The 20,614-nt window shown below is 57.7% G+C and overlaps 1 protein-coding gene across 6 annotated transcripts; it reads left to right on the plus strand.

Annotated features, from left to right (window-relative positions):
- Window positions 1–1,925: 1,925 nt before the first annotated feature.
- On the plus strand, window positions 1,926–20,071 carry RIPOR1 (RHO family interacting cell polarization regulator 1). Of its 6 annotated transcripts, none has more exons than XM_007993951.3 (22): window positions 1,926–2,032; window positions 11,724–11,850; window positions 11,978–12,142; window positions 12,307–12,385; window positions 13,039–13,062; window positions 13,157–13,210; window positions 13,363–13,515; window positions 13,610–13,673; window positions 13,770–13,813; window positions 13,891–14,016; window positions 14,781–14,929; window positions 15,004–15,133; window positions 15,218–16,570; window positions 16,653–16,774; window positions 17,600–17,732; window positions 17,993–18,128; window positions 18,255–18,416; window positions 18,669–18,827; window positions 18,950–19,146; window positions 19,235–19,318; window positions 19,427–19,517; window positions 19,652–20,071. In XM_007993951.3, exons 2-22 carry the CDS (start codon window positions 11,747–11,749, stop codon window positions 19,747–19,749), a joined length of 3,627 nt encoding a protein of 1,208 aa, XP_007992142.2. In that variant the 5' UTR covers window positions 1,926–2,032; window positions 11,724–11,746; the 3' UTR covers window positions 19,750–20,071. The 6 variants fall into 6 exon arrangements, with proteins under 6 accessions (XP_007992142.2, XP_007992143.2, XP_007992140.2 ...); XM_007993952.3 differs by lacking the exon at window positions 1,926–2,032 and adding an exon at window positions 2,395–3,198; XM_007993949.3 differs by lacking the exon at window positions 1,926–2,032 and adding an exon at window positions 10,504–10,892 and having other exon boundaries at window positions 16,656–16,774.
- The last annotated feature ends 543 nt before the right edge of the window (window positions 20,072–20,614 follow it).

Raw genomic sequence — 20,614 nt, forward strand, 5'->3', positions numbered from 1 at the left:
TATGGGGACAATCATGAGGACTGGTGAGTCAACCAGAGAGCAGCCAAGGGCTCTGGAACAGGAGAGGGCTCTGGGCACAGAGGGAAGCTTGGGACGGTCAGCAATGAATGGATGGGAGCCCTGAGACTGGATGATATTTTAGGGTAGAGGGAATAAAGAGAAGAACTCAGCCCCTGGAAGTCATGCCCAGGTTTAAGGACTTCAGAGAAAAGGGCACTGACCGGCACAGTGGTTCATGCCTGTAATCCCAGCACTTTGAGAGGCTGAGGCGGGTGGATCACTTGAGGCCAGGAGTTGGTCAGCCTGGCCAACATGGTAAAATACACCATCTGTACCAAAAATATAAAAATTAGCCGGGCCATCTCTTCCAGAAATATAAAAATTAGAAGGTGGAGGTTGCAGTGAGTCGACTAAAATCGCATCACTGCACTCCAGCCTGGGCAACAGAGGGAGACTCCGTCCCCACCCCCTAAAAAGAAAAACAAAAAAGAAAGAAAGAAAAGAGCACTACAAAGGAAGCCCAAGAGGAGGGGCTGGAGAATGGAGAACTGCAAGGCAGAGGTGGCTCAAGCCTGTAATCCCAGCACTTTTGGAGGCTGAGGTGGGAGGATCACTTGAGCCCAGTTAGAGACTAGTCTGAGCAACATGAAGAAACCCCATCTCTAAAAAACTGACCAAACAGGCCGGTCGCGGTGGCTCATGCCTGTAATCCCAGCACTTTGGGAGGCCGAGGCGGGCGGATCACTAGGTCAGGAGATCGAGACCATCCTGGCTAACATGGTGAAACCCCGTCTCTACTAAAAATACAAAAAAATTAGCTGGGCGTGGTGCGGATGCCTGTAGTCCCAGCTACTCAGGAGGTTGAGGCAGGAGAATGGCATGAACCTGGGAGGTGGAGCTTGCAGTGAGCCACTGCACTACAGCCTGGGCAACAGCGAGACTCCATCTCAGAAAAAAAAACAAACAAAAAAAACACAAACCACCAAACAAAACCAACCAAACAAAACACACAAAGAAACAGCCCTCAGGACACTGGTGGTGGCAGGGTACAGATATTTAGGAACCTCTTACTGTCCCTGAAACCATTCCTGGGTAGGTCTGACATACATGAGGGGCTGTGGGAGTGCAAGGCCTGGAGAAGCCTCAGGGGTGTCCAGGTTGGAAAGGGCCAGGGGTGTCCGATTGATGGGAGGGGTGGGGGAGTGGAACTGGCCCTTTGACCCCAACATGGGGTCGACTCTCAGCCCCACCTTTACCCACTGTGTGGAGGGCCAGCATTCCAGCCCCGGCTTTGGAAAGGACTGGGTTGGCCAACACATGGCTCTGTACCTGGACCCTGTCAGCGTCCCCACCTCAAGACTGCCTGGAAACCAGTACCCAATAAGTGGGGAATGCATGACCCGGCTATGAGCCTGGACTTACCAGCCAGACAGTGGCAGAAAGGGCGGCCTGCCTCTACAGCGGAGAGGCTGAGGCTGGCTGAAATGGCAGGGCTGAAGGGCAGCGTCTGGACCCAGAAGGTGTCAGGAGGCTTCTGGACTCCCCAAGGCCTTCACCGAAACAGTCCTGGATCCTTTCCATCAACCAACCTAAGCCAGCAGTAGCAGCTCCAGGACCTGTTTCAGGTGGCCACAGACAGGGGGCCCGCAGGGTCTCCAGAGCCCGAGGGATCTGGGGAGGGGACAAGCAGGCGGGGCTCCCTGGCGCTCCCCGTTTTAGGGTCTGCGTGAGGTTCCCAGAAAGCCGCCCTCACGTCCCCAGGGTCTGCCCTCCCTGCAAGCTGGTGGGCTGCATGGGCCACCGGCCTGCCCCGTTACCCGAGAGGGCGGAGCGAGCCCTGGGCGTCTCCAGGGGTGCGGGAGCCGCGGGAGCGCAGGGGTGGGGCCCGGCGGGCCAGGGGAGGGGCGGCGGGGCGGCAGGCGGAGGGAGGGGCCGGCGCCGGCGGCGGCGACAGCGGCAGCTGTGGTGCGACCAGGCCGGGCACCTCCGAGCGCAAGGACAGCGCGAGGTCCGCGCAGCCCAGCGCAGCCATGTGAGTGTCCACACCGTTTCCGGGGCTGCAAGCCGGGCGGGGGGCAGGCGCGGAGGTTCTGGTGCCTCCCCTGCTGGCGCCGCCCGGTGGGTCCAGGATCTGCGGCTCTGTCCCACCTCTCCCCATCCATCCGACCCCGACCGCGCCGTGTCTTTCCTGCCTTCCCCGGGCGCAGAGAACTTCTCCCACAAAAGCCGCCGCCTCCGGGCCTGCAGCGCCTGGCGCTGCCGCCTTCCTCCCACGGCAGGGCCCTGGCAGCCGGTGCCCCAGGGCGCTGGGGTGGGCCAGGCCGGAGGGCGGGCTCAAGGCTCCGGCCTGGGCCCTGGCACGCGCGCTCCCCGGGAGCCTTTGCTGCCTTCGCCGCAGGGGAGGCTGGGCTGGAAATGGGGAGGGGGCGACGAAGGGTGCGGGCAGGCCTACGAGCTGAGCTAATCCTCCTAGCTCTAGGGGCCGGCCTAAGCGGCTTTGTGGCCGGCCGCGAGGTGACCGAGCCTGGGCTGGAGCCGGGTTCTCCGCCCAAACCTGGCGTAGCCTAAGCCGGAGAGGATTGTCCTGGTGGGGGAATAGAGCTTTTCCCTGGAAATGGAGGCTGGTGCGAGGTCCCTGCAACAGCCGGGCCTGGGCACTCTGCAGAACTGGTTTGGGCAAGGGGCTGCTCACCAGGGCTAGAGGTCGGATTCAATCCAGCTTCAGCACCCTTTGTCCTCCTCTCCAGGGTGAGGCCTGAGTCCCACCTCCCCTACCGACCCTCCCCAGCCAGTTCTAACGCGTGTCCAGGCTGGCCGCCCCAGCACCTACTGTGCGCAGCCTCATGTAACAATCCTTGTGCCCTGGCTGCCATCTGCGGGGCCGCGCCCTGGGCCTGCCGCATTCGGCCAAGGCACAGCTTCTGAGGAGGGTTATGACCATCTAGCAGATGCAGAAACAGGCCCAGAGAGGTTAGTAGTATTCTCAAGGTCACACAGCTGGTTTGGGAGAAGCAGGGATTAGATCTGAGTCCTTGCCCCTGCGACACCCACCTCCGTGGTATTAGAAGGACGGGAGGGATGTTAATTGGGGACTGAGGTACAAAATACTCCAGGGGGACGAGGAGGACTGGCATAGCTCCTTCTTCCACCCCCCTCCCCGGCTTGGGTCCTGTGACTGCGGCGGGAGAGAGGAGCAAGGTGAGCAGTCCCAGGGATCTGGGTTTGGGTGTGGGTGAGGGGAGGACTCAGGACTCCGGGCTGGGTCCTGCTGGGGAGAAGCAGGCGGGGAGGGCGCGGGTGAGTCACGGCGGCCCCTCTGCCACCGCTGCTCGGACTCAGCCCTGACCAGGCCCGGCCCGGGGGAGGCCGCCCGGCTCCCAGCACAGGGCCAGGGAATGTAACCAGCTGACCAGGGAGGGGGCCGGCAGGAAGTGAGGCCACCCAACAGCCTCCGCCCGGTTCCGGGGTGGGGGGTCCGGGGCTGCGCCGCTCCCTCTCCCTCCTATACGATTGGGCAGCTGTGAGATGACGTCAGCCGCCAGGTTTGGGGGCAGTTGCCTTGGAGACAGGGGCAGGCTCAGAGGGGACCCCCTTCTCCCTTGCAGCCCCCCTTGCCCAGGTTATTTTTAGCCTCTGTTTACCTCGGTCGGGGCGGCCCCGGGGCGGAGCGGGGCTAGACCTGGGGACTCCCAGAGAGGCGGCTGGCCTGGCACAGTGCTGAGCTGGGCAGCCCAGGTGGTGGGATATTCCCCTGCACCCAGGTGTGCCAAGCTTGGTGTGTAGGAAGTATAGTGGGGCTGCAGGATCTGGGGCCATGCGCACAGGTCAGGACTCCACTCACAGCCATCCTGACCTGGCTGTGCTGCAAGCCCCTTTGGAACCTTGGATCTGGGTTATTTCCCATCTTGGGAACAGACTATAGGGCTGACATGAGCCCAGAGAGTCCCCTGGCTCTTATCAGCCAGTCCCCCACCAGTTGAGTTGGCCCTTCTGCCTTAGCTCAAGGGGTTCAACTCTTTCCCTACCCAGCAAGGGCAGTCCTGCCCACCCATCTCCCGAAGCGATCACTCAGATGGACATTCTGAGGGTCATTTGTACCAACAGTTAGACATCCTGGTTCCTATGGGAATCGGGGGATGGTGGCAGCAGAGGGCCAACCAGAGAGAGAAAACTGATGGAACAGTCAGCCTTTTCCAAGTCCAGAATCCCAGGGGACCCCCACCGTGCACCATCCCAGGGAGCAGAGCCCCACTTGCTGATGGTATATGATACCATCAGTCAGTGGGAAGGGAGACTGACTATGTGGGGTAGGGGAGTTGGGGTGGACACAGACTTGAAATCCTCCCCACTAACAAACAGCTCAGGACCTGCTGTTCCTGTGTCTAGGCAGCCCAGTTTCCCCCACTGCTCACCCTCCTTCATCTCCCAGGTGCTACAGGGCCTCCAGAGTGCTGTAGTGAGCCAAACAGATATGCCCCAGGCCTCACAAGGTTCAGTCTGGTGGGAAGACAGGCCCTAAAGGAGAACTGACAACTGGGTTATGTGGTTTTGGGGTTCAGAGGGAGGAAGCCAAAAAGGGGGAACCAACCCAGGGCCTGCTTACTGGAGGAAGAAGTCATAGGGTAGACTCGAGGAAGGAGAGGGACTTGGGGCTGAGTAGTGGGAAGAAGGAATAGGAGTGATGGGGGCTGCTGGTCACAGTCTGAAGAACTTTGCAGATACTGAGAGAGGGTCTCAGTTGCTGGAACAGAGAAAGCAGGGGACTGGGAGGGGAGGAGTGGTTGAAAGAATGTGAGGGACAGGATATATCCTGAAGGGCCTCGTGGGTCATGTTAGAGAGTCCAGTCTTTCTCCCTGGGACAAGAGTGGCTGTGGCTATTTCACATCAGTCTGAATAGAGTGATATTAAAGATTTAGAGTCCTGGGGTCAGACAGCCTGGGTTTGAATCACGGTCTTGCCACTTAGTAGCTGTGTGACTGTTAAAAATAACCGCAGTTAGTATTTGTTGTGTGTTCACAGTGAGATGTTAGCTAAGCATGGTGGTATATGCCTGTGGTTCCAGCTACTTGGGAGGCTAAGGCAGTAAGATCGCTTGAGCCTAGGAGTTTAAGGCTGCAGTGAGTTATGAATGCACCACTGCACTGAGACCTGGGTGACAGAGTGAGACCTTGTCTAAAAAAAAAAAAAAGAAAGCCGGGCGCGGTGGCTCACGCCTGTAATCCCAGCACTTTGGGAGGCCGAGGCGGGTGGATCACAAGGTCAGGAGATCGAGACCATGGTGAAACCCCGTCTCTACTAAAAATAGAAAAAAATTAGCCGGGCGCAGTGGCGGGCGCCTGTAGTCCCAGCTACTCGGGAGGCTGAGGCAGGAGAATGGCGTGAACCCGGGAGGCGGAGCTTGCAGTGAGCCGAGATTGCGCAATTGCACTCCAGCCTGGGCGACAGAGCGAGACTCCGTCTCAAAAAAAAAAAAAAAAAAAAAAAGAAAAAGGCTGGGCGCAGTGGCTCAAGCCTGTAATCCCAGCACTTTGGGAGGCCGAGATGGGCGGATCACGAGGTCAGGAGATCGAGACCATCCTGGCTAACATGGTGAAACCCCATCTCTACTAAAAAATACAAAAAAACTAGCCAGGTGAGGTGGTGGGTGCCTTGCAGTAAGCTGAGATCTGGCCACTGCACTCCAGCCTGGGTGACAGAGCGAGACTCCGTCTCAAAAAAAAAAAAAAGTTAGGTAGTGAGTCTACCTCAACATCCCTACCCCACATACAATTCTCCCTTCCCCAAACACTTCCTATAGAGGGACATTCTCATGAGAGGCGATCTCGTTTCATCCTCCCAGCAGCCTTGGGAAATAGCTGTTGTTATTATTATTGTTCTCTTTTTACAGATGGGTGTCTGAAGCCCAAAAGGCTGAATAAGTGTCTTGCCCAAGGTCACACAGTTAACCTCAGGTTTCTCAAATGTGAAGTGGGGCTAATAGGACTTACCCCCATAAGGCTGTTGCCAGGATTAAATGAGATGATGTTTGCTAAGCTCAATGCCTGGCATATAGAATGCTCTCAATAAAGGACAGTTTTTGGCACTGCCAAGTGGCTAGAATTTTAAGGTCAGTGTTGTTACTGAATAACAAATGGATGATTGCAGGTTAGAGTGGAGACAGGGAGCCCCTCCGGAAGGTTCTAACTCATCAGAGGCCCAGCTGTGGGGCTCGAGGGGAGAGTTGGTGATGGCTTGGACCTGAATTATGGCTATAGGGGTAGAGGTGAGGTGGCAGATTGCAGAGAGATTTAAGAGCCAGACCTGGCAGGAGGGGATGACTGAGTGGCCATGGAGGCTAACTGAGACATCCAGGATGACTCCTAGTTTCTGTCTTGAACAATGGGGTACATAGATGGTGAGGTGTCATGGAGAAGTTGAGACTGAGAAGAGTGAGGTGGAAAGTGGTGAATTTGGTTTGGGAACCTCAAACCCAGCATGCACTGTGACAGTGCACTCAGCATCTGGGGAGGCAGCAAGCGGGCAGTTGGATACAGAGGCCTGGTGCTCAGAAGAGTGGCTTGGGTGAAGGAGAGATAACGAAGCTGGCAACATTTAGATGGCATTGAGCTGCAGGAGCTGTGCACAGCCCAAGGGCAGGGAGGATAAGGCCCTTTCAGGGATGTGGGGAGAGAAGGGGCCTCTGTGGGAAAGTAAGATATGCAGCCAGAGAGGTAGATAGAAAACCAGTGTATTGCCTATTGAAATTCAGAGGAAGGAAGGGCTTAAAGAAGAGGAGAGGAGCCACGAAGTCCAAAGTTTTGCTGAGATCAAGCAGGATAAGGATGAAACATGGGCACTGGGTTCAGCAAAAGGGAGGTCACTGGTGACCTTGTCCAGACTAGTCAGGGGAATGGTAGGTACAAAAACTGGACCAGGGTGGGAAGAGGAGCAGGCGGGTGTAATGAGAAAATGCAGGTAGACATCTCTTCAAGACACTTGGCTTTGAAAGGAGAGGAGAGAGATGGAATAAGGAATTCGGTAGCTGGAGAAAGACAGAAGGTCCACAGGGCAGTCTTTTTTTTTTTTTTTTTTTTTTTTTTTTTTGAGACAGAGTTTTGCTCTTGTCTCCCAGGCTGGAGTGCAATGGTGCCATCTTGGCTCACTGCAACCTCCACCTCCCGGGTTCAAGCAATTCTCCTGCCTCAGCCTTCTGAGTAATTGGGGTTATAGTCATGCACCACCATGCTGGTTAATTTTTTTTTTTTTTTTAGTATAGACGGGATTTCACCAAGTTGGTCAGGCTGGTCTCGAATTCTTTACTTCAGGTGATCCACCTGCCTCAGCCTCCCAAAGTACTAGGCTTATAGGCATGAGTCGCTGCACTGGGCTGAGTCATTTCTTTTTTGTAATTTTTTTTTTTTTTTTTTTTTTTTTTTTAAGAAAGAATCTTGCTCTGTCACCCAGGTTGTAGTACAGTGCGATCTTGGCTCACTAAAACCTCTGCCTCCTGGGTTCAGCAATTCTCATGCCTCAGCCTCCCGAGTAGCTGGGACTACAGGCCGTGCCACCATGCCTGGCTAATTTTTGTATCTTTAATAGAGTCAGGGTTTCACCATGTTGGCCAGGCTGGTCTCAAACTCCTAGCCTTGAGTGATCCACCTGCCTCAGCCTCCCAAAGTGCTGGGATTACAGGCGTGAGCCACCGCACTGGCCCAACATTTTGTAATTATTTATAACCAATTTTACATTGAAATATAATAGGCACACAAAAAGTGTGTATGTCCTAAGTGTACAACTCTGTACATTTTCATAAGAGAACACACTCATATAGGATCAGGAAATTTAACCCAGAGCAGGAAATAGGACATTACCAGCATCCTGGAAGACTCATTGTGGCCCCTTCAGTCACAACACCTGGAGGGAGACTCCCAGGCTAACTTCTATCACGATAGATTAGTTTTGCTTGCTTTTGAACTTCATTATCAAGGGGATCATACATTCGTCCTCTCTTGGGTTTGCTCTCAGATTCACCCATATTGTTGCATGTCACTGTGTATTTTTCATTCTTTTTGCTGTGTGGTAATTCCATTATTCATTGACAGGTATCTGGACAGTTTCCAGGGTTTTCTTTTTTTCTTTTTTGAGACAGACTCCCGCTCTGTCACCCAGCCTGGAGTGCAGTGGCACAATATCAGTTCTATGCAGCTTCTGCATCCCAGGTTCAAGCGATTTTCCTGCCTCAGCTTCCCAGGTAGCTGGCACTATAGGTGCGCACAACCACGCCCAGCTAATTTTTGTATTTTTAGCAGAGATGGGGTTTCACCATGTTGGCCAAGCTGGTCTCGGACTCCTGACCTCAAGTGATCCACCCGCCTCTGCCTCCCAAAGTGTTGAGATTACATGCATGAGCCACTGCACCCAGCCCATTTTTATTTTTCATGTGGGAGTGACTTGAGCTTGTCTGAGACTTGTGGAGAAAGTCTGAAACACCCCAAAAGGAGAAAGCAGACTAGAGTCACACTTGAGGATTTGCCAGGTGGGTGGTGAGGGCCTGGCCAAGGTTGAGGATTGCTCTGTGATTCCAGCCAGGCTGCTGTGCCAAGACCTCTGGCAACTCCTGCCAACCTGTGTGCAGGTGTAGAGAAGACCAGGAGTTGGGTTCCCCAGGGCTGGTTTCTACCAGCTGGGAGAAAGGCAGGCAGTGCTGAGGATACTTGCAGCCGGCGAGTGATGGGATGGTGGCTGTGAATTCAGGCTGGGGAGGAGGCTATGCAGGGAAGGTAGGGAAGAGAAGGTAGGAGGGAGAAAAAAAGAAAGCAGAGGCGGACTGTGTGAGCTCTGCACAGGGTGGTGTCTGTGAAATTCTGGGCTGTATCTCCAGTGACTGGCACATGCTTGGCACAGGGTTGCCATTCAGTGAACAGGTGAATAAATGAGCGAGAGCTCGAGGGGCCAGAGGTCTCAGGTAAAAGGCAGCTGAGGTGGGGGTGATGGAAAGCCTGAGGGTTGTATCAGTGTGGTTGTGGTTTAGGAAAGGGGCATTCCAAAGGCAGGTGATAAGGCTGGGGATGGCTGAAGGGAGCAGAGAGGCCAGTTTTAAGCAGGCAATCCATGGAAATGCACAGGTCACCAGTGTAGGGTGCAGGGTACCCAGGCTTCGGCTTCAACGAGGAGGGGAGAATAACATGTCTCAAACTGAGGTCCCTGGACCTCTTGCATCTGAATCTGTCGGGGGGAGGGGGAACTTGTGGAAATGCAGACCCCTGGGCCCAACCCAGACTCTTGGGGAGAAAGTAAGCACAGTATGGGAGAATTGAGCCTCAAGGAGCAAGAGTGTTTATGGGATGGGGGAGCATCCAGCCCCTCCAAGGTCAGGGGAGGGATGGGCATGGTGGCATCTATCCAGGCTAGAGGTGGACATGGGATATTCAAAGAAGAGATAGGCTGGGCATGGTGGCTCATGCCTGTAATCCCAGCACTTTGGGAGAATGAGGCAGGCTGATCACTTGAGGTCAGGAGTTCGGGACCAGACTGGCCAACATGGTGAAACCCAGTCTCTACTAAAAATACAAACATTAGCCGGGCATAGTGGTGGGTGCTTATAATACCAGCTACTTGGGAGCCTGAGGCAGGAGAATCATTTAAATCTGAGAGGCGGAGGTTGCAGTGAGCCGAGATCGTGCCACTGCACTACAGTCTGGGTGATAGCACGAGACTCTGTCTCCAGAAAAAACAAAAAACAAAAAAAACAAAGAGACACTGGGGATGGGGATCAGGATGGGAACGCAGAACCTGAGAGGCCCATGTGAGCTGGGGGCAGTAAGGATGGGACATTAGCCTAGGATGCAGCTTGACTAGGGAGGAGGCCCTGGCTGGCAGCCGGACCTGATCCTTTCCCCTGGGTCCTGGGAGGAGGGGAGTGCTCAGACTGAGCACTCACTCTGTGGGAGTAGGGGTGGGGTGGTGCATGGGGCTGTGGGACTCTGCATCCAGTTCCTTCTCTGCATCCCTCTTGGCGCAGCAGCACACACTATGGGGTGGATCTAGTTCCACACTTTCAGCCTCTCTTCTCAGCCTCCCAGTCCCCTGGTGATCAGTGCCCTAACTCTCCTCCCTCCATTGGCACAGCCCCTCCAATCAGCACCCTTGGCCCATCCTTCCACCCTTCAGCCCCCTACTATCCATCTTCGCACACTTAGAACCCCAGCTCTCAACCCTCTGTGTGTTCAGCCTTAGCACTGCTCAACAGCAACTCTTTTTTGGGGGGGGGATGGAGTATTGCTCTGTCGCCCAGGCTGGAGTGCAGTGGCGCCACCTCCCGGGTTCAAGCGATTCTCCTGCCTCAGCCTCCTGCGTAGCTGAGATTACAGGTGTGCGCCTTCATGCCTGGCTAATTTTTGTATTTTTAGTAGAGATGGGGGTTTTGTCATGTTGGCCAGGCTGGTCTCGAACTCCTGACCTCGTGATCCGCCCGCCTCAGCCTCCCAAAGTGCTGGGATTACAGGCATGAGCCACTGCGCCCGGCCTCGACAGCGACTCTTTAAGGCCCCTACTCTAATGTCCGATACTTCCTCCACTTAGCGCCTTCATTCTATCCCTCCATATTCATCCCCATGCTCAAATCCCTTTACGCACATTACTGACCCCAGCCGAGAAGACCCCCCCCTCCCCCGTCGGTCCCCTCCCCGAGGGGAACCCCAGTCACCGGTTCCGCCCCATCCAGGCGGGCTGAGTCAGGCGGCAGGAACTGGGCGGGGGGCGGCGCCGGGAGGAGCCGAAGCCGAGCCAGAGCCGCTGGGAGCGAGCCGGGAGCCCAGCCGGGCGTCTCCAAGTGGCCAGGGCTGCAGGGTCCGCGGTGGGCGAGCGCGGGTCGGGGGCCGTCCCAGACCCACCATGAACACCAAGAAGAGAGGTAGGACCCGGCTCGGGGCTTCGAAAGCTCAGGGACTGGCCCCAGGGGGCGCAGGCCGGGTTCGGGGCCCAGGAGTGCGTGTTTCGCCGAAGCGGGGTGGGGGTCTGCCGAGGAGCTCTCCCCGCCGAGGCCGGGGTGGAGGCGCACGTCCGTGACTCAGTTTCCAGGTGGGACCCGCATGAAAGAGGAGGGGGCGGGGCCCTTCTCGGCATCGCGCCCAGCTCTGGGAATCCCCCGGCCGGGAGGGCGCCGGGACGCCGGGGCCGGTGGGGGCTGGGGGGAGCAGGTCACGCTGGCGGGCAGGGGGCAGGCAACAAACCCGCACCGGCTGGGCCTGTCGGGCAGCTCCGCAGAGCTCCGAGCGTGCGCCCTGCCCCGCCCCGTGACCTCCTCTGCCTCCTGGGGTGGGGGCGCCCGAGCTCCGGGTGCCCTGGGGGGGGGGGCGTCGGGGGCAGGGCTGGGGAGGCCGCCCCGCCCCCGGGTAAACAGGCGCTTCCGCACATTCTTCCCGCGAGCCGCCTCTTTCCTGCCCCTTCCCAGCCAGAGGAGGGTCCCCGCGCGACCCCCCTTCCTGCCCCGCGGCGGGCGGAGCCCGCACCTCGGCAGGAAGTGGGGGCCGAGCCGAGGCCACGCTGAGTCCGAGACCGAGTCGCCTGCGGCTGGCCTGTCATTAGCGCCCGGGTCGGCGGGACTAGGAGGACCCGGCCGGAGCCCGCTGGGGCAGCTGTGCCTAGCGACAGGAAAGACCTGCGCCAGCCCTGGATTCCAGCTGTGGGGAGAGGGCTTCGGGGATCCTACTGGTACTGGACACCCCCCCCCGATCCCCCGCAGGGAGCCCCGCGCGGACTCACTCTATGATGTCCCTGTCGGTGCGGCCGCAGCGCCGCCTGCTCAGCGCCCGGGTCAGTAGGAGCCAGTCCTTCGCAGGCGTCCTAGGCAGCCACGAGCGGGGGCCCAGGTACGCGGCCTCGCAGGGTTGGTGGGGTCAAAGGGCGTCAGATGGGGCTGGGACTGGGCGCTAGTGAGGATCTGGGGGTGCGTAGTGAGGGTCTGGGGGACTTATGCTCTCCTCTTTCTGAGGACAGCCTCTCCTTCAGGAGCTTCCCGGTCTTCAGCCCGCCGGGGCCCCCACGGAAGCCCCCCGCGCTCTCCCGAGTGTCCAGGATGTTTTCCGTGGCTCATCCAGCCGCCAAGGTGCCGCAACCCGAGCGGCTGGACCTGGTGTATGCGGCGCTGAAGCGGGGCCTGACGTGAGCAGCTCCTCTCTTCCCAGCCCTGTCCCGGGATCCCTCCCCAAGTCCGCCTCCTGCTAGCGGGAACCTTCTCCAGCCCATGCCCTCTCCCTGCTGTGTGCACCCTGGGCAGCATGAGGCTGGAGAACTGAGTTCATTCTTGTGGTCGCCCCTTTCCTCAGGGCCTACTTGGAAGTGCACCAGCAGGAGCAGGAGAAACTCCAGGGGCAGATAAGGGAGTCCAAGAGGAATTCCCGCTTGGTGAGTGGCGGGAGGTAGGGATGCCCTTTGCCTCTTTGGTGTGGAGGGCTGGGCAATGCCAGCCCTGGGTGATATCTGGGTTATTTTCTGAAGTGATCTGGTTCAGGTGTGAGTAGAAAAGGGGATATCAGGAAAGGCTGAGGGCTTTTCTATCCCCAAACTTTGCTGTGCATACTTTCTGCTTGGGGCTCAGTACCTGCTCCAGGAGCTTCCAGTGGGGTAGGTGGGACCCCTACAGACATGGACTGTATCTGCTGCCATTGGTATTGAGCAGTGGTACTGCTGCATGGTGCTTCTTGGGAAGACCGGCTTCCCGGAGGAGGGAACACTTCTATCGGGTCTTGATGGGAGTTCCCTGCAGAGGGAACCTTGCCCAAGGAAGCACAGAGCTCTCTCCAGGGGCCTGCAGGAAAAGGAATCCCAGGGAAGAGGTGGGGGGAGAGGTCCTGGAGGGGGTTGAAGGGACCAGATCTGTGCTACCGGCATCCATCCACCAAGGGCTAGGCCAGCATGAAGGGGCATCAGTTGCTACTGTGATGGGAGTGCTTGTGGACTGTGGTGTGAGAGAGGGGAGCTGTGATGAGTCTGAGTGCCTCTGCTGGAGTCCTCCTCATCCCTCCTAAATATTTGCCCCTTCTCCCCACTCCCTGCAGGGCTTCCTGTATGATCTGGACAAGGTGAGTATGCTTGGAATGGTACTGGAAGGGGTTGGCTCACAGGGAGGGTAAGGGCCCTGGGCCTCAGGCCCCTCCTGACCCACCTCTTCTCCAGCAAGTCAAGTCCATTGAACGCTTCCTGCGACGACTGGAGTTCCATGCCAGCAAGGTACAAGTGCAGCATGTGTGCAGGGTGGGTGGGGGGTTGGATATCATAGGGAGAAGAGGGGCAGTGCTAGGCCCAGGGTGAGCAACCCCAAAGGTGAGTAAACCCAGAGGTGAGTCTCAGTCCCCCTACTGTCATGCCACTCACCTTCCCAGATCGACGAGCTGTATGAGGCATACTGTGTCCAGCGGCGTCTCCGGGATGGTGCCTACAACATGGTCCGTGCCTACACCACTGGGTCCCCGGGGAGCCGAGAGGCCCGGGACAGCCTAGCAGAGGCCACTCGGGGGCATCGCGAGTACACGGAGGTGAGGGATGGGTGCCCACAAGGCAGAGGCACAGGGTGTGGCAGGGCTAGTGGCTGGCTCTTGACCCCCTCCTGTCCCTGCCCCTCCCTCCCAGAGCATGTGTCTGCTGGAGAGCGAGCTGGAGGCACAGCTGGGCGAGTTTCATCTCCGAATGAAAGGTACTGAGTTGTGGGGGCAGGCGGGAGGCCGGAGGGAGTATGCTGAAGACCCCCAATATGGCTCACCGACTTCTCCCCTTCTCCACCAACTCCCAGGGCTGGCTGGCTTCGCCAGGCTGTGTGTAGGCGATCAATATGAGGTATGAGAATGTGCAGGGAAAGGCTGGGTTGGTAGGGTCCCAACACCTAGGCTGCCTCATCCCGCCTGTTCCCCCAGATCTGCATGAAATATGGGCGTCAGCGCTGGAAACTACGGGGCCGAATTGAGGGTAGTGGAAAGCAGGTGTGGGACAGTGAAGAAACCATCTTTCTCCCACTGCTCACGGAATTTCTGTCTATCAAGGTGATGTCTCTGCCCAGGACAACAGGCCACCATGGTCCTGTAAACCCCTTGTGACCCCCATTATCCTGAGTCCCTTACTCCTGTAATCCCCTCATGGCTCCATAGCCCTGGGAAGATATCCCATGACCTTCATGATCTCTGTGGCCCTGAGAGGAACAATCTTTGTGACTCTTAGGACATCATGGCCTCCTGACCCTGTGACCGCCTCATGATCTTCTGACCCTGTGAATATTTGGCCTCCTAAGCTAGCTCCCATGAGGCTGTGACCTCTATGACCTCAGTGACCCTACCATGCAGACCTCTGTGATTCCCATGCTCCCAGGCTGCTTCAAGCATCAATGGCTCCATGAGCATCTATCTATCTATCTATCTATCTATCTATCTATCTATCTATCTATCTGTCTATCTAGGAGATGGCAGGTCTCACTCTGTCACCCAGGCTGGAGTGCAGCAGTGCAATCATACCTCACTGCAGCCTCAAACTCCTGGGCTCAACCCATCCTCCCACTTCAATCTCCCAAGTAGCTGGGACTACAAGTGCACCACCATGCCTGGCTGAATTTTTTTTTTTTTTTTTTTTTTTTTTTTTTGAGACAGTCTTGCCATGTTGCCCAGGCTGGTTTTGAACTCCTGGTCTTAAGTGATCCTCCCGCCTCAGCCTCCCATGACCATTTTATAAGTTCTATGCAAATTCAGACCTCAGATTGCCCATGATCTCATAGCCCCTGCACCCTTGTGACCCCACCATGCACTCTTGGCTACAGGTGACAGAAGTGAAGGGCCTGGCCAACCATGTGGTTGTGGGCAGTGTCTCCTGTGAGACCAAGGACCTGTTTGCCGCCCTGCCCCAGGTTGTGGCTGTGGATATCAATGACCTTGGCACCATCAAGCTCAGCCTGGAAGTCACATGGAGGTTGGTGGGGCTGAGGGGCTTGGGGGAGGGCCAGGAGGGCTGTGGCACCTGCCAACAGCCTCTTCCCTTCCCAGCCCCTTCGACAAGGATGACCAGCCCTCAGCCGCTGCTTCTGTCAACAAGGCCTCCACAGTCACCAAGCGCTTCTCCACCTATAGCCAGAGCCCACCGGACACACCCTCACTTCGGGAACAGGCCTTCTATGTGAGTCATAGCCCAGGTTCAGGCCTTGCCATTCCCCAGAGGCTCCCTGGGGGTGGTTCTGACATGCCCTTTCCTCTTTCTCAGAACATGCTGCGACGGCAGGAGGAGCTGGAGAATGGGACAGCATGGTCCCTGTCATCCGAATCTTCAGACGACTCATCCAGCCCACAGCTCTCAGGCACTGCCCGCCACTCATCAGCCCCTAGGCCCCTGGTGCAGCAGCCTGAACTCCTTCCCATCCAAGTTGCCTTCCGTAGGCCTGAGACCCCCAGCTCTGGTCCCCTGGATGAGGAGGGGGCCGTGGCCCCAGTCCTGGCAAATGGGCATGCACCCTACAGTCGGACTCTTAGCCACATCAGTGAGGCTAGTGTAGACGCTGCCTTGGCTGAGGCTTCAGTGGAGGCCACTGGCCCAGAAAGCCTAGCCTGGGGACCTAGCCCACCTACACACCCAGCTCCCACCCATGGAGAGCACCCCAGTCCTGTTCCTCCGACCCTGGACCCTGGCCACTCTGCCACAAGCTCCACCCTCGGTACAACAGGCTCTGTCCCCACATCTACAGACCCTGCCCCATCTGCACACCTAGACTCAGTTTATAAGGCCACAGACTCTGGCCCTTCAGAACTGCCAGGCCCCACTCACACCACTACAGGCTCCACCTGTAGTGCCATTCAAAGCCCCCTCACTCACACTACTACAGGCTCCACCCACAAGCCCATAATCTCTACCCTTAGTACTACAGGCCCTACCGTCAATATCATAGGCCCAGTCCAGACTACCACAAGCCACACCCATACCATGCCAAGCCCCACCCATACCCCCACAAGTCCTACCCATAAAACCAGGATGTCAACTCCTACCACTATAAGTCCCACCCATACCCCCACAAGTCCCACCCATAAAACCAGGATGTCACCTCCCACCACTACAAGTCCTAACCCCAGTGCTATGGGCCTAGTCCAGACTGCCACAAAGCCCACCCTTATAAGTCCTTCTACTTCTCCAGAACTTGTTACCCTCTCCAGCCCCTCCAAACACTCAGACCCCACCCTCCCAGCCACCGACTCCCTTCCCTGTAGCCCCCCAGCCTCTAATTCCTGCACTCAGGCAGACCCTATAGCCCCCAGCACCTCCCACCCAAGTCCTGCCCATTCCAGTAGGAAACTCCTCATAAGCCCTGCCCCAGATCCCCCAGAGTCTATGGTTCAGAGTCTAAGCCCCACTCCCTCACCCCCAACCCCTGCACCCCAGCATTCAGACCTTAGCCTGGCCATGGCTATCCAGACCCCAGTCCCAGGGGCAGCCGGAGGGTCTGGGGACAAGATCCTGGAGGAGGCACTGGGGGCCCTAATGGCTGCCCTGGATGACTACCGTGGCCAGTTTCCTGAGCTGCAGGGCCTGGAGCAGGAGGTGACCCGACTAGAGAGTCTGCTCATGGTGAGGAGGGCTGGGCTGGGCTAGGGCAACCAAGAGGGCAGCCAGGGGGTGGCAGCTGCTCTGACGCCCTTCACAACCTCAGCAGAGACAAGGTCTGACTCGAAGCCGGGCCTCCAGTCTCAGCATCACCGTGGAGCATGCCTTGGAGAGCTTCAGCTTCCTCAATGAAGACGAAGATGAAGACAATGATGTTCCTGGGGACAGGTGAGGGGGCTAGGCAAGATGGGTGTGAGGCTCAGTGAGAGGGAAAAGGTGAGGTAGGACCAGGGGAAGGTGGAACAGGTGAATTGGGAGAAAGTCAAAGGGGAGGACAGGTGAGGCAGGGTTAGGTGGAGCACATGAGGACTGAGTCGCTGGCAGGTGCACCTGTGTCCACCCCCCCCATGTCCTTCATGCGCATGTCTCCAACCCTACGTATCCCCCCAGTGCTTCTGACCGCCCTCCTCATCTCAGCAATGTCTGCCTCCTCTTCCAGGCCCCATCAGCTTGGGTGCCTCCAGCCCCTCCTCTTCCCCTTGGCCTCACCTTGGACCTGCCCTTTGAAGAAGCTCTCTCAATGCCTTGCTCCCTGGGACCCCAGCACTGCTCCACTCCTTCTTGACCCCAACTCTCCCAGAGGCCCTCGCCCCTCAACTGTCAGTCCTGGAGTGGCCTTTGCTGGTTCCCAGTTGAGAGTTGTGCCAGGTCCCTCCTCCCTCTGCTGTTCCCCAGGCTACAGCACCATGCCCTGCACCCTTTGCAGTCCATTTGTCATAAACCATCCCGCCTGCAGCCTACTCCTACCCATGCCATCCCCAGTGGTCCCAGCTGGAGGTAGCATGGAACAGACTGACTCCAGAAATCCCTTCTACCACCAGCTGATCCCAGCTCCTTCCTCCTTCTAGAAATCCTCCACGAACTTACCCAACTGTCTGCTGTCAGTGCATCATCATCTTCCTTTCTGGGATGGGGGAAGCTTAATAAAAATAAACGCTGGTGACCAGGTGGTGATGTGTGCCTCTGGGGTGGTTGACCCCATTTTTCCCTCAGGCCTCCAAGCAGCCCAGAGGCTGGGGCTGAGGACAGCATAGACTCACCCAGTGCCCGCCCCCTCAGCACGGGGTGTCCAGCTCTGGACACTGCCTTGGTCCGGCACCTGTACCACTGCAGTCGCCTCCTGCTGGTGAGGCTGATGGTGTTCCCCCACCCTTCCCTTGTAACCTCTAACCCCAGGGAGTCCTGTCCTTCAATCCTGGTCCTCTATACCTCCTCTGAGTGCCACACCCAGTGCCTCAGGGCCCTTGGCATCTGGCCCTTGCTGAGTGGAGTATCTTCCAACTCTGTAGCCCCAACCTCCCCCAGTGGGGAGGGACTTGTCCCTGAGCACGATCCTCTCAAGCCCTACCCTGATGCCTGAGCTACTTGGCCATCCATATTCTCCAGAAACTGGGCACATTTGGGCCTCTGCGATGTCAGGAGGCATGGGCCCTGGAGCGGCTGCTGCGGGAAGCCCGAGTGCTGGAGGCAGTATGTGAGTTCAGCAGGCGGTGGGAGATCCCGGCCAGCTCTGCCCAGGAAGGTAAAGGCCCAGTGGGTTGGGGCTCTGCCATCTGCCTTGAAGCTCGTACCTTAGCCTACCACCATCTGCATGCTCTCTACTCACCCGCCTGCTCTATTGCTGACAGTTTCCCTCACGCCCTCACAGTGGTGCAGTTCTCAGCCTCTCGGCCTGGCTTCTTGACCTTCTGGGACCAGTGCACAGAGAGACTCAGCTGCTTCCTCTGCCCAGTGGAGCGGGTGCTTCTCACCTTCTGCAACCAGTATGGTGCCCGCCTCTCCCTGCGCCAGCCAGGCTTGGCTGAGGCTGGTGAGTGGGCTGCCTCCTCCTTCTACCCTTGCTCAGATTCCCAGTGACAGGAAGCTCGGGGAAGCCAGGTCAGTCCACACAGAACTGGGCACCGAGAAGACCAGCAAAGACTTGGGCCTTAAAGCAGAAGGACCCAGATGGGTGGGGTTTGAACAGAGGGCCCCTAGACCTGAGCCTGGGATAGGAGCATCTCTCCCCTCTAAAAACCTGTGTTCACCCAAACTCTGAGGCCCATGCTACTGCCTCCTGCAGTTTGTGTGAAGTTCCTGGAGGATGCCCTGGGGCAGAAGCTGCCCAGAAGGCCCCAGCCAGGGCCTGGAGAGCAGCTCACGGTCTTCCAGTTCTGGAGTTTTGTGGAAACCTTGGACAGCCCCACCATGGAGGCCTACGTGACCGAGACTGCCGAGGAGGGTGAGGCGGTGGCCCTGATCACAAAGTGGCCTGACTCTTTGGATCTGAGGACATGAGTCCACCCTCGGGAGCTCCTCACCCTGCCACCTTGCCCATCCACCCACCATATCCCCTTTTTTCAGTGCTACTTGTGCGGAATCTGAACTCAGATGACCAGGCTGTTGTGCTGAAGGCCCTGAGATTGGCGCCCGAGGGGCGTCTGCGAAGGGATGGGCTGCGGGCCCTCAGCTCCCTGCTCGTCCATGGCAACAACAAGGTGATGGCTGCTGTCAGCACCCAGCTCCGGAGCCTGTCACTGGGCCCTGCCTTCCGGGAGAGGGTAAGTTGGACAGGGCTCCCTTGAGGGCGAGGGCTGGAGTCCTGGGCTCCCAGCATCTGGCTAAGTCTGTCCTCCCACCCTTCCACAGGCCCTCCTGTGCTTTCTGGACCAGCTGGAGGATGAGGACGTGCAGACTCGAGTGGCTGGCTGCCTGGCCCTAGGCTGCATCAAGGTGACCCCTGCCAACCCTCCCACTCTTCTGTCCCCTTCCGGCACCCCCACCCCTGAGCCCCTCCCATCTGTTCCCCTGGGCCCAACTCAATGCTCCCTCCCCTGACAGGCTCCCGAGGGCATTGAGCCCCTGGTGTACCTCTGCCAAACTGACACAGAAGCTGTGAGGGAAGCTGCCCGGCAGAGCCTACAGCAGTGTGGTGAGGCTGGGGGGTAGGAGAGATGGGTGGAGTTCTGGAACATCTTGGCTGATGGGGGTAGGAGAGATGGCGCCAGGGGTGGGAGAGTGGGATGGGGCTAGAGCCACCCCTGACGCCATCCTCACTTATTACAGGAGAAGAGGGACAGTCTGCCCATCGACGGCTAGAGGAGTCCCTGGACGCCCTGCCCCGCATCTTTGGGCCTGGCAGCATGGCGAGCACAGCATTCTAAGCTATTCACCCACGGGTTCCTGGCGCCCCTTCCCCGTACTTTCAGGGCTCACCAGGCACTGGCAGGGAGGGTAAGGGCTGGCTCCAGATACCCCTCCCCCACAGATTCCTAGCAATGAAAATCTAATATATTCTTCTGTTGCCCCTGGGGTTGGAGAGTCAGTGCCTGCAGTCAAGTGCCTCCCAGCCTAGGCTCAGCACATCCCTTGCCACAAATCAGTGTCCAGGGCTTGGCCACCCTGCCTCTGCCCAGCCACATCCCTTGATTTTGTATTTTATTTACAGAGTTTTACAGAAAATAAAAAAGCAAAATGCCTTTCCTACATGGCCTGGTACACTCCTGACCCTCTGCTCCAACACCCTCTGGCTGTGGCCCTGCCTGACACTGGTGTGTCCACACTGCAGCTGTGACAGTGCCATGTGCACTTGCCCTGGAAATCCAGGTGGAAGAAAGCCCAGAGGCTGGAACTGGGCTTGGAGAAGACAGCAGGGGAAAAGGGTGGTTCAGCCTACAGGTGGGGCCTACCCTGGGCCTGGGAACTATGGCCCAAGGTGGAGCTAAACTGTAGCTGGCCCAGAAAACACCAAAAGGTGCCAATCCCAGGCTGTGGCCTGGGAGCAAAGGGGAAGGGAAAGGAAAAACAGGAAGGGAAAGGAGGCACGGCGTGGCTGGAGCTTCTGCCCACCAGGGGGCAGCAGATCTACATCAGCAGATGCCAGGTTTGGGTCTTCTGCAGCCTGGGCAGCTTTCTGCAGAGGGGGCTGAAGGAGTTCCTTGAGGCTGGGTGGCAGGGGAGAGGAGCTCCTTGCAGAGGGGAAGAGCTGGGACCTGGGAGGCAGAAGAGCTGGATGGCTACCCTGTGACC

The sequence above is a fragment of the Chlorocebus sabaeus genome, chromosome 5, assembly GCF_047675955.1.
Source record: "Chlorocebus sabaeus isolate Y175 chromosome 5, mChlSab1.0.hap1, whole genome shotgun sequence".
Taxonomy (NCBI): domain Eukaryota; kingdom Metazoa; phylum Chordata; class Mammalia; order Primates; family Cercopithecidae; genus Chlorocebus; species Chlorocebus sabaeus.